The sequence below is a fragment of the Telmatherina bonti genome (assembly GCF_933228915.1).
Source record: "Telmatherina bonti genome assembly, chromosome: 22".
Taxonomy (NCBI): Eukaryota; Metazoa; Chordata; class Actinopteri; order Atheriniformes; family Telmatherinidae; genus Telmatherina; species Telmatherina bonti.
In genome coordinates, this window is record NC_136631.1 from 15,283,531 (window position 1) to 15,306,088 (window position 22,558).

Consider the following 22,558-nt stretch of genomic DNA (forward strand, 5'->3'; position numbering starts at 1 on the left):
ATCACTAACCTCTTGAGTATAAGGTAGAGAGAGATACTTAACACGAGTCTATGTACCAAATGTTATCCTCAGCACAAACACAATAACACCCTGTATGGAGTGCATTGTAAATGTATTCTGGTTACATTTCATTATCAAAAAGCACACTTTAGTATGGTATGGGCACATTACTATGCATGTAACATATTCAGGGCATTTTGTGCTTTTAGTTTCTCAATCAGCAAGATAACTACTGGCACTCTAAAACACTCAAGCACCTATTTATTCATGGGTACCAAATAATAAAGTCTCTGGACCTGTCTGCTCTGTGTTGCTGTTTGTTATGAAACAAAAGTCAAATGTGTCTCGTAAGATTTGGTGGTGACCATCAGCGGAGACACAAACTAGGATAAACTTCATATCATAGAAATCACTGTGAAACCATTCAGCCTGATAAATTACATCACATCAATTGTCTTTTTATGTGTCAAGCATCTTTTAATACGTGCCACAAAACACAAAAACAAAACTGAAAACAAAATAAATCACCATTTTATCTCTGTTTTTCTTTTAAATACAACTGTTCTCTGATATTTAGTGTCTTTTGGTTTTGTTGTTTAGTGTGGATCCTGAGAATAACCCAAAACTAGCCTAAGCCTTCATATCTTGAATGAAAAACATGAATCCATTATCAACACAACTTGAGTTTTGTTTTCTTTAAAGAGTAAGACAATTATCTGGTCATCTAAGAAAAAATTAATAATAATGGTATTAAACATTTTTTTCAGCATGGCTTCAACTTGGCTTTTTTAGTTTTGGACCTTGAGGCTCCGATAATTTACAAAACTTACTGATATCAACAAAAGAGGAATGTTTGTTGTGTGATAGTACTGAGGGTGGATGGCACAGAGTTTTATATATACATAACCATAACCATCAGTCTCCCCAGCTGATTACATGCATTTTTTTGTACAACAAGCTTTTTAAATTTCAACATTTAAATAAAATAATGAGAAAAAAAATAATTAAAACTTAAAAATTCAAGCCCGTTTATTTAAAAAAATAAACGTGAAGCACAAACTGTGGCACTGACTTCCTTGTTTTGTGACACTAGACAGGGTGCGAGTCACTACAGTATCATTAGCTGAGACCAACTGGCTTCAACTTGGCTTTTTTAGTTTTGGACCTTGAGGCTCCGATAATTTACAAAACTTACTGATATCAACAAAAGAGGAATGTTTGTTGTGTGATAGTACTGAGGGTGGATGGCACAGAGTTTTATATATACATAACCATAACCATCAGTCTCCCCAGCTGATTACATGCATTTTTTTGTACAACAAGCTTTTTAAATTTCAACATTTAAATAAAATAATGAGAAAAAAAATAATTAAAACTTAAAAATTCAAGCCCGTTTATTTAAAAAAATAAACGTGAAGCACAAACTGTGGCACTGACTTCCTTGTTTTGTGACACTAGACAGGGTGCGAGTCACTACAGTATCATTAGCTGAGACCAACTGGCGGCTAGCAGAGCACAGAGGTGATAAAAACAACTACGGTCTAAGCTCCTAGTAAGACATCATTATCCATCCAATCATAAGAGCATGAATGAAAGCATCTGAACATTTCATGGATCTTTAAGATGTTTCACCTCTCATCTGCAAGGTTTCATAAATTCATTTGAGGCCTGAAAAAAGAAAATAAGCTATGGTATTGATAATCAGGTTAGTAACCACGGCCGTGCAAAGTGGAGCTTTAGGTACAACAGAGGCTCTTATGATACAAACATGACTCATAAAGGTAAATGAAAACATACATCTCATATGGCAAATTCTGCCCCCTGGTGGGGATCATTTTTAAAGCCCTAATAAAAGACAAAATTCACCTTTATCATTAAACTGATTTGCATACATTTGCAAAGGAAATATTGTAGTAAAATTTATTTAAATTTACATCTTATCCGTTTTTCTCTACATCTTGAACAGAGCTGTGCTGGAGCCTACTTACTCATTTAAATTCTCAAATTCACAGCAAATCAAAGTGGACTTTTAAGAGTTAATATAATCCATAGAAATAAATGCATTTATTGAGATTCTGAACATCATCTTTATACCTGAAGTCGACATTATGGTCCCGCTTATTGCCGGCAATAAATATCCCCCTTTAGGTAGTACAACTACAGAAGCACATATAATTTCTCAAGCAGCCCCACTGGTTCAATAAGACCACTGTGAGCCGAGTTTTTTTTGTTTATTTATTTTTTCTTTGTCTTCATATGTTCTATTTAGAGTCTGGAGTCTTTACTGCTCTCACACGGTGGAGCAGTGTTTTTCCTTCGTCTGCTTAGAGAGTCTGACGGTCACTCCAACCTATCGATCCAGTCTGGGAGTCTTATCAGCCGTCTTTTCCAAACTACCTATGAGCCCACTTGAAAAATAAACACACATCTCAACATATATTATTTTTTCTTTATTTTTTTTCAGAACAATAAAAATAGTTTAACAAAGACTTCTTCATTCTCTCCATTTTGACTTGTATTTACAGCAGAAGATGAAATAGAAAAAACAAAACACCCAGTCATATCCATTTCATCTCCTCCTGGCTCCATTGCACCCCAATCCTCCTACTCCAACCCCCCACCCCCACCCCCCTCACCCAGCAGGCTTGACAAGAGAGTACCAGGGCCTATTGCTGTGTATTTGATGAGGTATACAGGCTCTTAATGGGTGAACACGTTATTTAAAGCAGACGTCACAAACGTTTCCATGTCGGAGCTTTTCTTTTTGTTCAGAGCTGCACCGTAAGAGGCGTGCTCACATATGACAGAAAAACATTTAGCAGGTTATGACACATGCTTTCATTTACTGGCGTGACTTTGCAGGATAAGATACACAATGAAACATTTTACTATGGAAACACCACATAACTGATACGGGAAGACAACAAGGTAACGGGACAAGTTTCAGATGCATTCTTTGTCCTGTGGAGATAAACTGCTGTGCGGAGGGTCCCTGAGGGAAGTGAGGAGAGACAGTTTGAATACACAAACGAGTCATAACAGACACATATGATTAATGCTTAGCTTCATTCACCAAGCAGCTGTGCTGGATAATCACACAGATGGACACACACCTTGACACAGTGTGTGCAACCTATGGACTTGAACGGCTTTTTGATACAGTACTTTAAGCATCCTCTAAATGTCATAAAGCAATTAGGCCCTTGAAAGCACTCAACAGAAAATTTCACAAATAAACTTGGATTTACACTTTTTGTCCTCTCATTAAATAAGCAGAAGGAGGAGAGATTTGTCTGTCTAGCAATGATATACAACTTTAACTGCATCAGAGACAAGAAGTCTACTCAGGCTGTCAACTTTAAACAGACAGTAAAGAGGCTTTGCATGGTAAGGTTGACACTTTGTTAAAAGGGGGAGGGGGGAGCAAAAGAAGAAAAAAAAAAAAAGCCCAACAACATACAAAGCTGAAGATTGTTATTGCAGTGTTTTCCTATAGCATGAGACTACTGTATCCCCAATATCCCTCCTGGGATTTGACTCTCAGAATAGGATATTTGTTTGGGTGTTAGTGTCTCTCCTCATCAACTGAATACAATCACATAAATCAGAAAGCTGAACAATCAACAGCAGAAGAAATGAAAGACGCCTGAGTAGCTGTGGCTATTGTTCACCTGATCAGGACAGAGGTATCAGTAGAGTGTGAACAAACGTAGGAAGCAAAACTAATTCAGCTTTAAATAACTCAAAACATAGAAGTATTGTAAAACGGAGAAGAGATGCAAAAGAAGCGAGTTGAATCGCTGAGATCAGAAAGAAGGAAGAATTACGTAAAAACAGAGAGGGGGGGGGGGGGAGTGTTTGTGTCCATGTCAGGGGATTAAAGTAGTCCAGAGGTCTGCATGTAATAGTGGTGGACTTGAGCACCATCTCTATGGCTGCAGGTCAGAGGGTCACTGGTCCAATCAGGTTGGAGGGGTCATGGCTGTCACAGCTGGTTTCCAGTGCAGAGCGGCAGGCTGGCACAGTGATGAGGATAATGACGTCTTAGTGTCACATCAGATCACACAGCAGACACACAGTCACAGAGCAGGAGTGGGCAGTCTGGGCCTCAGGGGCTACGAAATGTGCCCGTTGGGCACAAACAGTCCAAAGGCCTGGCCTTTAGTGTTCCCATAGTTCATAGTGGAGCTCCAGCACAGTGCAGAAAGGATGAAATGCAGCCGGATGCTCACATTTCAAATGTTCACAAAAGGGTCGATACATATTGTCAAGGGAGCAGTTGCTTCAATTAAGCCACATGGCCTGTGGAAGCGATGGATGCCTATTCATCCGTTCCAGTCAGTTATTTTAGGCCCAAATCAGGAGAGGCATGAAGGCTCATTAGTTTTCGAGGGTTAAATCCTCTTCTTCACTGGTCATCCCTCCCAGGCCTGGGCCACATGCCAATGTGCTGACTGCTCCTATACAATACAGACAATAATAATTAGACTCACACATTGTACAGTTTGTCTGAACAAAATGTCTGCACTGCATGCAGGCTGCGTGTGAAACTCGACTGAAGCGCATCAATGTTTTGAACTGAATTCTAATGCCACCATTCCTACGACGACTTGCAGATGTTTAACATGCCAAATTTATCCAGGCATGTTAAGCAGATTAAGCTGGTATGTTATAAATTGAAAACAAGTTCCAACAAGAAAGTAGAAGAGAGGATGAGTTGAGCATTATGAATTCAGCAGGTATTTGGTCATACATGAAAGTGAATAAAAAATTTGACAGTCCATCGAATGGTGGCGGCAAGAGTTCACCAAAGTGACAAATAGGAACTTCTTGGTGACAATAAACAGAGGTCTATAACTTCTTTAAGAGCCATAATGTTTCTATGCAAACACTGTAGAGTTTGCTCACTGAAGGAAGGGAGGAAAAAAGGGAGCGAGCATGTATGCATATTTAAATAATACATTTTTTATTGTTTAAATGAAATATTTGAATAAAACGTCTGATTAGACTAGTAAAAACTGATAGTTCAACATTTTTGCTAAATTAAAAGATGCAGTTTTATTACAAGAGGTTCGGATGGTGGCCTTTCTGTATGGAGTTTGCATGTTCTATGTTGTATGTGTGGGTTCTCTCCAGCTTCCTCCCACCTTCCAAAAACATGCATGTTAGGTTAAATGATCACCTAAAGTTTCTCTAGGAATGAATGTGAGCATTAATAGTGGTTTGTCTATGATGCACTGGTAACCTGTCCAGGGTGTATCTCATCTCTCTTCTGGTGATTGACTGGGACTCCAGCCTCCCAGCAACCCTTATTCAGACAAAGCGATGTAGAAAGTGAATGAGTTGACTACAGTGTGACAAGCTTTAGTTCTGACAACATAAGTTCACTAAGCAGTCATGATTGGGAGGAAATTTAAAGGATATTATTTAGTACAAAAAAACAAAAAAACAAAAACTTATATACAGATGGAAAGCTCTTATTGGAAAAAGGGAGAAAAAACAGAGCAAGACATGCAAGTCAAACAACGAACATACAAGTGTGCATTTACTATGTCAGATTTCACTGCATCTCAACCAGTCTTCCTACTTTCCAATGAAAAGATCATTTTGCATAGGATCTTCATGATTACAATCTTGTTTGATATTATTACACAAAATGCACAACTTTCAAAGTCATGCCTTGAGCAACAGGAGTCTGATGCTGCAAAACTGCTGCATTAAGAAGTTGCACAGTCTCCTGCAGGTTTAGTAAATGAACTGATTTTAAACTGACCAAGAGCTGGTCAGTGAATGAGTGCTTGTCTTCATGCAGAGAAAACTACGCCACCCACAAAACAGGCTTTGCAGCAACGTTACCTCCTCTTCTCACTTTTTTAATCAACCTTTTATTTTCTTACATTTGGTTTATTCATTCCTATTTTGTGAGCCAGATGCAGCCCACATGCTCCCAGCTGATCATCAGAGCAGTGTCCTCAACTCCAGTCTGCAGGTCTCACTATCCTGCAGATATTAGATGTTTTCCTGCTACAACATAATTGATTCAAATTAAATGGATCTCTGGCAAACTGTAAGAGTAAACTATTGAGCCATTACTTTGAGTCAGGCGTGGTGGAGCAGGAAAAAGTCAGCAGGACTTTGAGTTGGAGATCCGTGCTCTCGAGGAAATTTGGTAAATTGCTGCTTAACATTTCATGGCAATTGATCGAACTGTTGACATGCTCGGTCTTGATTGAAGTTGTGGCCAATAGTGCTGCTGCATCACAAACATGGCTAAAATCTTCATCAAGCGTCACCATCCACATGCATATAATTAGAAGATTGAAGGGGAAGCTTAGTATGTAGCGGATAAAGTTGACACTAATACTGCATGGGTGTGAGACCCTCAAGCAGCATTACTTACAAAAATATGGAAATCGCTGCATATAAAGACCGTTAACAAAGCTCATTTAGGTTGGACTGAAGCAAAGATCAAATTTAACCTGCGATCAGATCAGTGATCTGAAGTATCAATGTTTTCATTCAGTGGTACATTGCTTTTATTATGTTAGTTGGAGGATGGGGGGGGGGTTAATGGATGCCATGTTCATCATGAGAGCATGAAAGGAAACATCCAACTAATTAACATATAGTCCAAACAGTCTGTGGTGACATGAGGGGGTGTACATGCACATGACATGAGTAACTTGTACGTCTGTTAAGGCATAAATCTTGAACCATGTACAGTTCATCTGATCAACTCACAACCCAAAGTGTTGTTTAAAGAGTTTCAACATTTTAAGCCATCTTCGTCTCATTTTTAATACAATGTAGCACTTACACACACAGGTTAAAATAAGATATTTTTCTGCTTACCGTCACATTGTCCCCTTTCTTTGAAGACTGCACAGGCTTCTTCATCCAAACATTAGTAAAGGCCTGTGACTGTGATTGGTTCCTTCATTTTTATGTTTAATCCAGAGAGTGAGCAGAGGAAGAGGCGTTTAAAGTCACAACTACTGATTCAAAAACATCCAGTAGTCCTTCAAATGCAAGTAAGATCTTCAGTCGTCTACCAAACTCATCATTCATGCTGTTGAAAAATTTCTGTTCTTCAATGTTCAAATTTGTCCAGTGTTTGTTTTTTTTTATGTTGTTGTTCACAATGTTCCTTCTGTTTAAGCAAGGAAAAAAAAAAAAAATCTTCTGTTTTGCACAGTCACTTGTCAGGAAACACAAACAGTCGTTTGTTGCGTTAAAAGTTAATATATACTGTATATTTATATAAAAAATGGTGTTCATAAATTATTCAATAATGTTCAGTAGATAAAATACCACTTGCATTTCTGTCCTGAAATTATGACTTTGTGCTTTCTGCAAAAAAAAACATTGAAAAAGCAGCAGATTTTTTTGCCAGAGGTTATTCCATCCAAAAAAAAAAAAAAAAGAAAAGAAAAAAAGAAAATGTCAGTCTTGATCTAATACATCCGCTTTATCTGTGACGGCTGGATATCCCGTTGCTGTTTGTAGCAGGCTCTTCCAGGTCATCATCCTCGAAGCCGTGAAAGGTGGAAGTGTCGCTCTCTGAGGTGGTGCCGAAGAGCTCCTCAGCTCCAGTAAACATCCCGTCTTCCTTCTCCTCTCCACAGTCAGCTGGGACAGATGACAGGGTGACACAGTCAGTGAGAAGGTGAGCTCCTGGAGTTTGTCATTTTCAAACAGCACTTACAAAAACAAATATTACCATGTGCAGCTTCTACGCAAAATCTGTATTTATAGATTTGGGGAAAAAAGATACAGAAAAAAAAAAAAATTGTACTTACTTGTATATTGGCAGGCTGAGCAGGGAGACCCAGATTTACCCGTTTTCTTATTTGAGCCCTGGCATTTATGACAGTAGTTGTTAGGAATGCTGGTCCCACCTGGTCCCTTTGGACCTTGGAGAACATTTTAGGGAGAAATCAACAATTTAGAGATGATTTATCAAATCCTATTTATATAAATCCCTTCATAGCAGATGGAAATGAAATTCTCGGGATTTTGCAGAGTAGGTTGACTTGCTGAAGAAGGCAGTTTACTCCTGCACTGATCGTTTATGGGAACCCAAGTATGTAAAACATTCTCCATTCCCTTTCTTTTGGCATTTATATTTATTATCACAGGAAAGAAAATCCTTTCCCACTCATAAACAAAAGAAAGGAACAAATGGAACAAAGGTGACGAATAAGAAATGAATGCTACAAGACATTACAAGGTCTGCATGTGTAGGATTACTTACGTTTGTGTCTGTCAGTCTGTGGTGCAGCGGGGGAGCGGGATGCCACCGTGCTTCTCTCCCCAGTTCTGTCTTCCCCTGCCAGGTGGGAATGGGTGTAGTGGTAGCTTAGACCTGTGCGGTTCCTGTAGCGCTTTGCACAAACTGCAACACACAGAGAGTGGATGTTCAGTCTCACTACTGTGACTGTTCTTGATGTAATCTCAGTAGTTAGCATTATAAAACACCCTTTCTCTTCTTTTCCATCTACTTTTTTTTTTTTTTTAGGATATTTTAATTGATTAAATAAATAACTAAATAAATCACAGTGCAGTTAAGACCATTGCACAGGAGCCTTACTGTGCACAAGACAGGAGTACATAACACGAGCTGAGACTTTTCTATCCCTTTTGGTGGAAAGCTAAGGGGAGAGCTCTTAAACATCTGTTTCCACTAGTAATCTAAACAAAACAGAAACTCATGAAGAGCAATTTAAAGCATCAGAAATGTAAGATATATTACACAGCCACAGTAACGGTTACAGCTATAGAAGGAAAGTCAGCAAATCAGGGTACCTGAGGTTGAAGATTTTGAGTTCTGCTTTTGTTTGTATCTGTCTGAAACAAAGTAAAAGGACACAGTTACAAGAACAGAAAAATGTCCTTTGCTGGGAAAAATCCTCTCACTTGGATTTTCCACATAAAACTTGCTTTAACAAGTAATCCTGAGGTGACGATGGGACTGCTTCACCGTCACCTGGGTTATTACGCGTGCATTTTGTCTTGAATATTAATAATAACAACAATAACAACAACGAAAATAATAACAATAATAATAAAAAACTAAAACAACAATAATAATTATAATAATAACAACAACAACAATTTGGGTGACCCCTTAAAAAGAAATTTTAAGTACTATTACAAGCAGGAAACACATATTTCAATTATATATTAGTATCTGAGGTTTAAAAATCAGTAAATAGAGGAAACTCCTTACATGTGGGCTATTTGACACAGAATGTAACTAATTAAGTGAATAAGTGTGGTAAATTATGGATGCAGTAAACAAACTAACTTATATGATCAGTGACTTGAAAATGCTCAAATTATTTTTTTTAAAAATTCAATGCCTTTGATAGTAAAAACAACAAAATATGTTGTGCACAAAAACATCTTCAGGATAAGACAGGACAGAAAGTTGCCTTTAAGAATTTGCCTCTACTTACTGTCGCAGACGTATGGCTTATCGTCATCCAGATCTGCCCTCCTGCGGCCTGAACCCCGACCCTGAGAGGAATAAATAAATAAGCATTGCAAACTAAAGCTAAAATCACTGTAATTATAGTGTAAAACTGCAACTTTGGCCCACAACCACAGCGGTTCCCCCAGTCACTCACTCTTCCTTTGCCCCGATGTCTCCTCTTCGGAGTGTCCACCTCATAATCGTCGTCATCATTAAAAGCGTCTTCTGCTGCATCTGCCTCCAGAACCCTCTGAGATGAGGAAAAAGGAAAAGCACATTGACTTTTCAGTGTTTGCAAGTCCAGTTTGCTTAAGGGAAGAAACAAACAAAAAAAAGACCTGAATTACATTGCAGCCATTTTGTCTAAGATGAGGTAAAGCCAACAGGTTGTATCTTCTTCCCGTAAATGCAACTATTTTTATATGTGATCACATCATTAGATTATTGACTTTCTACTGAAGAACATTTTTCATGCAGAGCAATTAAAACTGGAGCAAGAGTGTCCTTTTTTTTCTCCTCACCATTTCTAAACATATCATTATGTGGGCATTAGTTATCATCATCATCAATGTAATAGCCATTACGGAGGCAGTTCACTTGTCAAAAATGCCTCAGTGCTCAGCTAACAAGCCCAGTAGGTTAGCTAGAAAAAAAACTTGGCGGGTTGCCATGGCAACAAGTTAGGGCACAACACTGAGTGTATGGCAGAGCAGAACAATTTGCATTTTAGGCATTTATCTGATTCTCCATCTGCACCGACGCTCACAAAGTGCTCAACTTGAACCCACCTGGATCTCCAGCAGGCTCTCCTCGTCGTTCTTGGAGCTGCTCCTCTTGTCCAAACCTTCTCCTCGTAGCAGAGCCTCCAGTGTAGTGCTCTGGGTGGGCAAAGAGTCCCTGGACATGAGGCTGCCATCTGTACAGATTATAAAAAATAAAAAATTTTTAAAAAACATGCAGCACTTGATGAATCATCACAATACCAGCGTTATGTTGGTACTACAGTAGAGCAGCATGTCAACACATGCCTGCTGTTCAGTTTAGGTGAAAACGTTTCAGTCCTCAAACAAGTGGAGTTATGACAGGAACCATAAGTGTTATAAAACACACAAGCAGCTTTCCGTCTGTGCATTTCCATTATGCTTCACTAAAACTTTAAGAAATAAAATAGCATGACGAACTTCTAGTCATATTTCTTCAAACAGAACTGTTCATCACAATAATTTACACATAATTTGATTTTTTTCGTCCTGCAAGAAAAGATAGACAGGGAGCAGTGGATCACGTGGCGCTCCACACAAATATTTATACATTGAGCCGACTTTGTACACAAGACCCTCCGAGGCATAATGTAGTTAAGTGGCTTATTACTTTAACGTAAACACATGCAGATATTTCCTCCTACAGTGAAGATCTGAACAAACAGTGTGGGAGTTAAGCAGGTTTAGCAAAAGCAAACGAAAGCTGACTGCAGTCAGATCTGCACATCTTATTCGTTTAATCTCGTCCCCCTCAGACAGCTTCATGATCATCCAGGTGCTTCATGGATCTTTCAAAAGAGGACCCACTTCAAAGCCCCCATGACTCCAGATTTCTATGAGTCCTTCATAGAACTGAAATCACAAGAGAGACTTTGGTTGAATATCGAGCGTGAAGAGAAGAAACAGAGACAGCAAAGGTACGAGGCAGACACAAAAGGTACGGGAGCATGCTTCTCGAACCACGTGGCGGCAGCCCCTCACCATTGTGTCTGCACACGTTGACTTTCAACTCTCCGCGACTAGACAACTCTCCCCCCCCCCACCACCACCACCACCACAACACCACCACCCCACCCTTTCCCTCCCTCCCTCCTTTTCAACCCATGGGAGCTGGGGGGCTAAAAATAGAGCCGGCAGCAGCCTGCAGCAGGGAACTGATTCTGCATGCAGCCCCAGTCTCTCTAGCACACCATCAGTTAGACAGCGAGACAGACCCTGGCTGCTGCCCTGAGCTGGCCACCTCTGGCCAGCTGAACTATGTGCTCTGGAGAGGAGACGCTTGGGTAAATCAGGGTGCTGGGCAGAAAGCATATACAATCCTCTGTTATTGGAAAAGGGAAGGGACAGCAGGGTGGTGGTGGTGGTGGGGGGGGGGTCTTAGCCAGTGTGAGCTCAGTGGAAAACAATGGGCTACAATGGGATGTGTTTAGGAAACAAAGGCTTGATTCATATGCTATCGCTACATCTCTCTTCCTATCCTCCAGTTCTCGGCAACTTCCCAAAGATTTATCTTTCTAACATGCTGCAGAAATTAAATTCTTTGATCTTTCTGTCCAAACATAACGGATGTTGCTCCGCTTTTTCACAACACTACAGGAATGTTGAAGATTTTGTTTCTAGCTGCGCACATTGTTTCGTTTAACATCTGCATGGGTATGAAAGCTATGGGTGCCAAATGGACCAGCTTGAGCTCAGCAGCACTGGTCACAGCACAGTTTATGGTAGATGCGGAGATGAAAGAGCTGCTAGAGAGAAAGAGACAAACACAATCAGCAAGGGAGGTGGGAAGTAGAAAATAAGTGAGGATATAGACAACAGGGTAAATGTGTTGAGTGAGCTGTTTTCAAGTGGCTGCCAGAGAAGGCCAAACTCCATTCCATAACATTTATTAAATAGCGTCTGCCGTGGCCGGACTGTGTCTCGCTGCTACGAGCAGTGGTAAATCTAATTACATGTTCTGCTTCTCACAAAACAAGTTTACCAGCTGGAGTGAACACAGTCACATTTCATCTTCTGAAAGATGACTGGCAGCCGCTCAGCAGAGCTCTGTGTGCAGAGAAAGTTTGATCTGCTCTCAGCAGGATCATTACAGATCTTGGCTAATTAATCTTACCGAGCTGGAGACCGTAGATGCCGAGGCGTGGGTCTGTGGGGTTGTGCAGTCGTCTCTTCTTCCTCCAGCAGCGGGCGGGGTACGTGTACATCTGCCCAGTTGCGACACCTTTATAAAAACAGTGACACGCACATCAAAAAGAAAGTTTCAGCTTTCGAATCCTGATGATATTAAAGTAGTTTCATTTGGTTCTTTTGTTGGATGTTTCAATTTTAAGCAATGTTATAATATGTTAAAATTTCCTCAAAGCATTGCTTTAAATAATAATTATCTTTGATAAGCTGCAAAATTAATTGATTTTTGGGAAAATTAAAGACTTGTTCAATTCCAATAAATTTTTTAGGCCGCATGAAAAATGTTAAAGTGATGTTAATAATAACGTTATGAGAATCGGGAAAATAATATGCTTTGTTGCTTTGCTTATGCTCAGAATTTTAGCAAATAGTTTGATTAAAGACTGAAATGTGCTTTTGTGTTCAGTAGATGAATTACCACAAATAAAAATAATGACAGATTACATCCTCGGTCCTGAAATGATGAGTTGAAGAAAGTAAGTAAGTAAGATTTAGCCTCCTTATCGATTTAATCCTTTTTTCTTTTCTTTAAACTTTAAATTTGGGGAGAAAAAAAAAGTTTTCATCAGCCATGGCCTGTATGGACTGTAGTTCTACAAGAATTCTGTAAATTTATTACTCAAGTTATCCTGATAACCTATCCTGGGTAAGATCAAGTAAAACATGGACTTTTAATTGGAGTGGAAGTAAAAATCTTAAAATGTCAGTGACAATGAGCACATTTACAAGACATTTAAGAAAATACCAAGACCAAAACCAAATCTCATTTAAAGTGAGACTAAAGCATCCAGATAATGCTGCTCAGGGTCGAATTACTACCGCTTGTGCTTACCTTGACACAAGCTGACCTCGGCACTCCTGCACATGCCTTACAAGCTGAAAGCTGACATTTTATATATATTGCCACATAGCATTGCAGAATTGGAGATACTTCAGTCAACAATGCATTTGCATGAATACCGGGACGTAATTATGTAATTGTAGTTCACTAAAAGGTTTAAGCTTCAGGTCAACCTAATTTACTTCAATTACTTAAATTAATTACAAAAATTAAACACAAAAAAAATGCTCATTTTATTTTATTTTTTTTTATTGCAGGGATGACTAATATGTAAACTATAGAAGAATTTTAGTTTTAAAAATGATTACATTTCCACGACAAACATTAAGATTGCTCCAGAAAGTAAAGAGCTAATGTAAAAAATATGCAGGATTGCTGTGGATTCTGTGCATGTTTAGTGCGTGTGTGTGTGTGTGTGTGTGTGTGTGTTTTTGCACACCAGGGCTGCGATGGTGACGTTCCATCCAAATGTAGCAGTTGTTCTGGGCGACGCCGGTTTGAGAGTCCAGGAAAGGCAAGCGGACGCTGCGTTCAGCACACAGGCGGGCATTATAGCTGCGGCACTGCTCGATGGCCTCCTTATAGAACTGGTCACCCAACCTGCATGAGGTAACACATGCAGTCCAGGTCACTGACACTGCCTGAGGTGGTGGACACAGCAGTATAAAATGCACTGACATGTAGATTTACAGTCTGCAGGCAGGAATTTTACCCTTTGAACACAAGAGTTGCTGTTCCTGTTGCAGCAGGGATCACAGAGAATGTTTCTCTCATTATGCAACTTTACTGTTTAACAGTGTTAGACAAGATTTACAGTTCTGAACCAGAACTTTAGCCTCCCACATGAAACTAAGTGTGCTGAATGCAATAAAATACCAAAATTGTTACCTAATTTTCTGATTGATATTTGACTGTAACTAATATCTGTCATCATCGTAGTGGTGTCATTTAAAGTAATAATACTTTTTTTTTTTTTTTTTTTTTTTTAAATCTCTATCATTATATTCAAGTTGTTTAACATCAAATGTGCAGTCTTGTTTGCTATGGTTTAAAATATAAAGAAACAACATTCAGAATTTTAATGATCATTTACTGACATTAACATTTTAGATGAAGCAGATTTAGAGTAGCCAAACACAAAAGTCACATTTGCTTATGCAACATAAAAGGCTGGTAGTAAAGGTTTTAAGCATACAGACAATATCTAAAACCAAATATCTAAACTAACACAAGTATAATAAAATTAATTTTACATTTGTCCTTATTTATATAGCCTGTGTGTGTGTGTGTGTACACACATTTCTCTTCACTTGGTGCTTTCCCCAGTTTCACCTCTACGTTGGTATTTGTCAGCAACAAGATTAATATTAGTTGTTTTTTTATTTTTATTTTTTTTGTTTGTTTTAACGTCTCCTACATGTAGATACTTTCATGACTGCCTTTGCAATACACCAACTACAGCTTGATAACACTGAAGTGTGTCTCCACAACAGTCATGAGTGCTTTGTGCCCAGCAGAGTGGCTGCCTGTCTATGACCATGTGCACATCATTTTACAAGACAGAAGTTGTAAAAAGGATAAATAAGAACTTTTTTTTCTTTTTTTTTGTTAGGAATGAATAAAACAGTTTAAAATGCAATAAAATGCAGAATGAAAGGGGACACGTGATCGGAGCAAAGAGATGTTCAGATTCCTGAAAGTGGGTGAAAGTATTTTATCTCAACCTATAGAATACAATGAAATGAATCGTTTTTCATTTTAACCTATATGAACAACAAACATCATACGCAGTGCAACTTCAAATTAAATATTTGCATTTGACTTGGATTGTATTAAGGGTTTGTTGCTTTGTTGGCTACAAGTAAGAAATCTGTTTTGAGGCAGCTCTAAGGCTGCTGGGAAGTTTAATAAAATACTGAATATGTCCAACAGGTTGATATCTGCATAAGTCTGGATATTCACAGCCCTCCGAACCTTCCTCAGGCTGGGTAATGTTTATAACATCTCCTCAAACTTCCCATCAACTGGAGTATCAAACCGACAGCTGAGCTGCTCTTTCCTGTTTCAAGTTGCCACCAGGGAGAACTTGCAGACAAAACAAAAACAAAAACAAAACAATGCAACCTATTCGCAACCATTCCTCAACTCTGCTGCTCCAGCTGCTGAGGTTAAACATATCATTGCCTCTGTGTGCTCGTTGTTTGATGGGATTCCAGACGGACTGTGAGCTGCACTGCTGCAGTCTGAATGTTAGATTATCACAGTCACACAGAATCTGGGGTCTGATATGAAGTCACTTCTCTGATCAGCAAGCAGCAAAGACTCTCACACTTAAGTTCCACTTTTCTTAGTGCCACTGAGATTTTGCCAGTCCCTCAGGGTTACAGTGTTAATATTCAGAGTGAAATGGGGGGAGGATATTTCACATGCAAGCCCTCAATCTCTGCCACACGCCTGGTATGGTAATTAGCCTATTTAATTAATCTCAGCAGAGCTCCTAGCACAAGGGCAGGTTCTGGTTTGACTATATCAAAGATGGGGGCGATGCTGAAACCTGGAAATCATGACCAAGTACTTTGTAGATGTTATTCACAGTCTGCTGTCAACAAAAGGAGGCCAATAGTGCAAATAATGGCAAGTGGTCCTGATCTAAACATCCCTACATGCAAATTATGATGTTCTCAATCACAACATTAGGAAAATGGCCATTTTTAAAGGAGTTAAGCTGTGAATTTTAAACTGTTGGTGAAGAAGGTCTTGCTGTCCTGATCTCCCTCTGTTTTTACCCCCTTCACCTCGTTTAGATGACATCCAGTGGATGAATAGCAGTGTTATGGTGTCCTGCACAAAGCGCTGGGTTCTGTGGTGAAGACAAAGCCACAGTGTGTGAGGCTTCTGAGAAAGAGGCTTCACATCAGTGTGACTGTGGAGAGCAAACAGTTACAGGCACAGAGTGAGCGCAACCAGGGATGGAAAGGTGAGAGGAGGAAGGAGGAAGGAAAAGGAGAAAAATACAAAAGGAAAGGTAAGCGGGTTCTGACACAGTTTGCTCTGATCACACTCAGACAACCTGTTCATTGTAGTTAATCTAATCACTACCATTTTCTGCACAGAGTCAAGACACCACCTTTCTTCTTCTTTTTTTTTTTTTCTAAACACATCCCCCCCCCCCATTTCCGCAGACTTTAAGGTGCAGGAATTTTTACAAGCAAAATCACAGGCACACACACTCAAAACAGATTTTTGACAAAGCTCAGCACACACGTTCAGAGAACTAACATGTTCGCCGGTAGCTTGACCACTGATTTAGGATAAATATTTGGCTCATAAAAACTTATAGCACACAGCTGTGCAATAAAAAAAATATAAACTGTGGTCCTCAAATATGAAACACATGTTGACGAAGTGTATCATGCCAAACAATAAACCCCCAATGAACTAACCTGTGCGTTTCACAGCCATTCCTTGACATCAACACACAGCTGTAATGAGACTTAGTACCATGTATCAGTTTACTAGAAGCAGACCAGCCGTAAATTCTCCCTGAAGTCGAGCTTCTGCCAAGGAACTCCTGTGATTGTTCGTCAAGCAATACAATCACATGTGAAATGTGGAGCGAGTTACGGACGGTGGGATAAGGAGCGAAAGTCTTGTGGTGGGCAATGATGACACATTCTCCATCAAAGAGCTGCCGCCCTGAGTAGCAGGTGCACTGGCAAAGATGAGAGATTGTTTTGACACCTCTAATGACTGACAAGACCTCCGCATCCAACGACGCAGAAGGTGACACCAGCTCCACCTCAGTAATCATGACTTTTCCCTGGTTCATGTTTCTGTTTGGATCATTCGCTGAAATCTACAAATAAACACAGCGCCTGTTGAAGCATATCTCAGGTTCAATACAGTGCATGTTTTGAATTACAGATCTAATCAACTTAGATCAAAGTGCACAATACAATAATTTCACAAAGACTGTTTGAAGTAATAGCATTTTTTTTTGTGTTTTTTTTTTTTCCTTTTTACATTTTATTTGGCCTTCAAGCACAATAAATTTCTAAAAAGGGCAGGAGAGAGGACACCTCAGAACCTCAGGTCCGATGCGACTCATATCAGGTTGGTGCTATGCTGAGTAAATTACATTTCTAGCTCAAAAAGGATCAATTTATCTTATGACAGTCACAAACTATGTCACCCACCCCCCAGTTAGTTATGGGCACCATCAGTTAGATTTACTTTTTTGATCAGTCGATTAATTCTAAACATATAAATCCATATATATCCATTTGTATATTTATTTCCATTTGTATATTTATTTCCCTGAATCCATACGTATAAATGTCACCTTTTTTTCCCCCCCCAATCAAGTTTTAAGGATCACCCTCCAGCCTAACTAAACGGACAATCAACACTTCAAAACAACAGTTCACAAAACAATAGGGGTGGGAAATTAAAATCGAAAAATCGAAAATCAGGATTTTTTTTGCTTCACAATTTTAAAATCGACTTTTTGTTAAGAAATCGATTTTTTTTTTCAAATAAATAAAAATAATAAAATTTTTGTCATTTTTATTGTTTTCATTGATCTTTTTACTTGTCTTCCTGGGCGTTATAGCAGCAAAATGATGATCTGGCTGCTGTGGTGTTTTTCCCTCACTGAAATCAAGAAAAATGATGAGCAAAGAGAAAGAGAAAATTGATTTATTTTGTTTTTAATCTAGAAAAATCAGCAATATTGAAGAATTGTGAGAATCGCAATTTAAATTGAGTCAGCACCCAAAAAATCGGAATCGAATCGGGACAAAGGCATATCGTCACAGCCCTACAAAACAATAGTCAACATTAGGCTACATCCATTTTTCAAATAACCTTGCTTGTGTGCATAGGTTTTTTTTGTAATGACATATTATTATAATCACTTTTAATTTACTCACAAATGATCCTGTCTGAGGACCAGTAATAACTTAAAAAAAAAAAAGCAATATTTAAAGAATGTCTGAAGAAAAAAAATGTCATCACAGTGTTTTGAAGAAAAACATTATTCCCTTTTCTTCTTCTGTTAACTATGGCAATACTCCTCAAAGCAATCTCGCAGCTGCTTGGGAAAGTTGGGACCCACTGGTTTGCATAATCAGGATAAACTGTTGGCTTGTTTACAGCATGTTTGTTTGCCTGACTGCTTGTCACTGGAATTTCAACTTTCCAGCATTCTGAGATCTAAGTAACTAATTTTGTATTAGAAAACCTTATCAAATCCACTAAAAAGTACACGAACAAAACTGAAACCAAACCGTCTTTTTGTCTAGCCAGGTAATAATAATTCATGAACTATAAGCACTGGGAACCTGTGTGCTTGCCTGGGGCTTGGAGGAGGTATGTGCTAACACTCTCACTGTCTTCCAGTTGAGCAGAGAAGGTGAGTGTGTACAGAATGAGGGCAAGAAGGAACAAAAGCAAATCTTGTGGCCAGTGGGGCCTCCGCTATCAGCATGTTCCTGTCAACGGTTTGCCATGTCACATGGCTGTGTCCGTAATGTGAGTGTGTGTCAACACACATTTTGCATATCTAGCAACAAGGAGAACAGCTCACAGGAAGGCTCTGCAATCTCGAGCAAACTCCAGGCTCGAGTTGGAAATGCCTTCAAGAGAAGTGGCTTTTGTGAAAAAGGCACAGAGGAAAAGTCCTGTATTTTCTATTGTACCAAAAAAGGTCTCACATTTGCAGGTGCACTGCTGCTTCACAGGAAGCCAGAGCTACCACATAACAGGGGAGGGGGAGGGCCTATACGGAACGACTCCATCCTGACAACAACCTCTGATTACACCAATCAGAGCAACACAGTCTGGGTGAGGGCAGGAGCAAAACCAGACAGTACACCTCCACATTGCAGTGCAAATAAACAGAAGACCTGACTCACACAAAGTGTACTCAATGCAGATGAAAAGGGACGGCGACAAATGAGGAAGCATCAGACTGATTGGGAGTCAGGAAAGCTGTGGATGGAAGACGTGTCCAGTCAACGGAAAATTCCAGCTGTGGCTCAAATTTTAATGAGCAGCTTTATTAATTAAATATTCCAGACTCCATTTTAATCAGCAGATTTGGGAGATTACTGTAGTCCCAAACTCAGACAAGCGACAGACCTCACACAGACATGCACAGTAGGCTTGCAAGCTCTAACTTCATCTGCTATATCTCTACAACAAAGTCAAAGCAGCACTTTATTTCCCTAAAGTGAATCTTCTTAATACAAAAAAGGTCAAACTGGTCCATAGGAACGACATCCAATTAGTGTCACGTGTGACTAATTATAATCTGACAAACGTGTGAAATGAAGTCAGAAACCCAAGACAGAGGCTAATTATAGCAGATTGAAACACTTCATTAACCACAGCTTATAGCAAGGAGACATTTCACATCAAAATGCTAAAATGTCTCCAAGAGGAGACAGTGACTTGACAGCACTGACATGTTTGCCCATCAAGGTAACAATGAAGCATACTTTCCAATAATAATCATGATCTTATGACAAACACAGATGCTTGAAGAGAAGCAGCCACATGGAAGCTGTGATTGTACTGGGCAATTCCCTAGTGGGTAAAACTGTGATGCACGGCACAGGCTGGACATTTTTTTTTTTTTTTTTTTTTTTTTAAATTCCTCTATTTAGCAAACTGTGTTTTCTAAGCAGCATTCACTGACAAGTGTGCAGGTGGCAGAGGTGGGAAGCATCTTGTTGAAGGTCTGTGTTTTGCATTATTGCAGATGTACATGTTGGACACTTCAAAATTAACTTATATTTAGGTTATGAGTCATCCAACCTGACAGCTGTTAAATTCTCTATATCCTTTGTATGGTTTAACAACAATGGAAACAGTGTTGTGAAGTGCAGTAATGAACAGATTACAAAAAGGAGCTGACCAGGCACGGGCCTAAGACCCCAAAGTGTCAGGGGCTAAAAGGTGCCACCAACGAAAGAGTCAAAAACAATCACCACAGGACACAAAAGAGATGCAATCAAAGAGATAAAGTAAAAAACAAACTGCAAAGATGCAAAAAAGTGACATGAAAAGTCAACTGTTTTTTTTTTTTTGTTTTTTTTTTGTTTTTTTTTAACAGAATTAGAAACCATTGTCCTTTCATTGCTGGTTCTGATAGTATGCAATAATGAATAACTTTGTAAACATGTGACAAAATCTAACCAAACAGTTGTTTTGATTTCTTTCACGTGATCATAATATGATGTATACAATCACATGGAAAACTAAGCTACTAAAATTATGGATGCAAATCAATGCATAATGACCAGACATAAAGCCAGCGAGCAGAGAGAGTTGCAAAGTGAATGTGAAGGTGGGGGGGGGGGGGGGGGGGGGGGGGGGGGGGAATAATGAGTCACAAACAAGCAAAACTAACAACAAACTGGTTCAAAATGGCTAAAAAAAAAAAAAAAAAGGCAACAAGCAAAAAGATGCGGTTGTCTCGCAGTGTGTACATTCAGGTTGTATTGGTCCTCTTTTAGACGAATACAAGACTCTTTTACACATCTGTGCCCACTGGACTGTTACTCTATAATCTGTCCATGCGTCCAGACCTTGTGTTTCAGACCACAGAGGTGACAGGGTACCTCTGTGAAGGAGCAGATGGTTCTCCTGCTTGTGCCCAACACTTCCTCTCTGTCGGAGCATCTCTCTGACAGATGGGCCCAGGATCCTGGACCAAGCTAATCTCCAGCACTCCTCCACTTAAAGGCACAGTGGAGCTCCAGCTCTACCTCCACAGTCCCAAAGAGCCATGATCATTAGAACACATCAATACATGCAGGCTGACTGCTGCTGTCACAACACAGCTCAATGTGCATTTAAGGATACACAGAAATGTTATGCTGCTTTAAAAGAAAAGCAAGAAGCATGAAGCTAAGTGCGTCTAACTTACAGTAATACCAATAAACAAACAATACAGAAGAACAAAGGAGAAAAAAAATAAGGTATTTCCTTCAGTTTAGGGATAAAAATGTCTGTTGCACACGCTATTTGAGCATAGAGTGAGGCACAGTTTTTATAAGCAGACTAAAATTGCTGTCACTTTTGTCGAATTTGCCAGCATGCATGCAAATACAAAATGCCTCCTCCCTTTCTTGCTTGCCTGCCTGCCTGCCTGCTTGCCGGGTCCTGACCACGTCTGCGCTCGGAGGAGCCAAAGTTGACATGTCGACAATTCACACCAACTATAATCGACTTTCGGAATGTCAGATGATATCCCCCCGCTGTGCCCAATCGAGCACGAACAAAATCGGCTTTTAATTATTCGTTGCGGTGCAAAGGCACGTTGTCGGCAGTTTTCAAATAAATATACAACCCAGGAGAGACGACACTCTATTGTGTTACACGCAAAACCGAATGGAGGAAAAGCACCTCTAGAGCAGAGAAAATGTCAAGCAGCCTTGCGCAAAATGTTTAAGACTAAATGTGAAGATCTAGTGGAATAAAAGACTTATACGAGGCTACTTTGCCTTGGAAGAAGTACACAAAATGAATTTGGACAGCCTCGCCTGCCATATGCACACGGCTGAAAATGACACGCACGAACAGCCGCTTTTAACGCACGAGTTGGCAACAAAGTAATTATTGACAATTTGCTCAATGTCTAAATTACTTACGCTTTTAGTGGATTCTGAATGACAGCCGCCATTTTGCTACAATGTAACGCAATATCGGCGTCTTGCAGTTCTGAGGGAAACCTACGGAAATTGACCAATCAGCTCTCGGGGGGAATTCGTGGACCAATCCCTCTGCAGCGTGAGCGGATGGGGCGTGGCTTAGTGGGGTAAACTGTCAAAATTATTTTAAAGGGTTTTCCCTTGTATTGTGCACAAGTGAATTACAGCACTTTTTTTTTTTTTTAAGAGACCTTTCCTGTTGCCTGGATGGCTGTAGTGACACTTTGTTTTTAAGAGCCCTTGCAGAGTAAATGGCAGAGAAATTAACTTGAAAACTAGGGTTTAATTATTTATTAAAATATTTATAAATCATTTATTATTATCAATGAGAACCACACGTATATTTTGCCCCAACTTTATATGAAGATGCTGTGTTGAATGGAATCGGGCCTCAAAACACAAAGGTGTGCACACAAACCATTCCTCCCACATACGCTACTGTACTTCCAAGTGGTTTGACACGGGGAGATTAAAACACGCACGCACACAGTAAAAACATGGAGGCAGTTCCAGATTATGTTTTGACAGACAGGTGCTGATACAGCTTTAATCTTATGAAAATGTCCAATTATTTAAC

General features: G+C 39.5%; 1 protein-coding gene across 1 annotated transcript; it reads right to left on the reverse strand.

Annotated features, from left to right (window-relative positions):
* Nucleotides 1-2,660: 2,660 nt before the first annotated feature.
* On the reverse strand, nt 2,661-21,977 carry LOC306772286 (zinc finger protein DPF3-like). The gene is made up of 11 exons (XM_079261707.1): nt 21,922-21,977; nt 13,704-13,864; nt 12,350-12,457; nt 10,264-10,391; nt 9,630-9,725; nt 9,459-9,519; nt 8,806-8,847; nt 8,255-8,395; nt 7,800-7,913; nt 6,853-7,629; nt 2,661-4,460 (listed from the first exon to the last, which is right to left on the reverse strand). The coding sequence occupies exons 1-10, from the start codon at nt 21,951-21,953 to the stop codon at nt 7,469-7,471; spliced, it is 1,044 nt and encodes a 347-aa protein (XP_079117833.1). The 5' UTR covers nt 21,954-21,977; the 3' UTR covers nt 2,661-4,460; nt 6,853-7,468.
* Nucleotides 21,978-22,558: the final 581 nt, after the last annotated feature.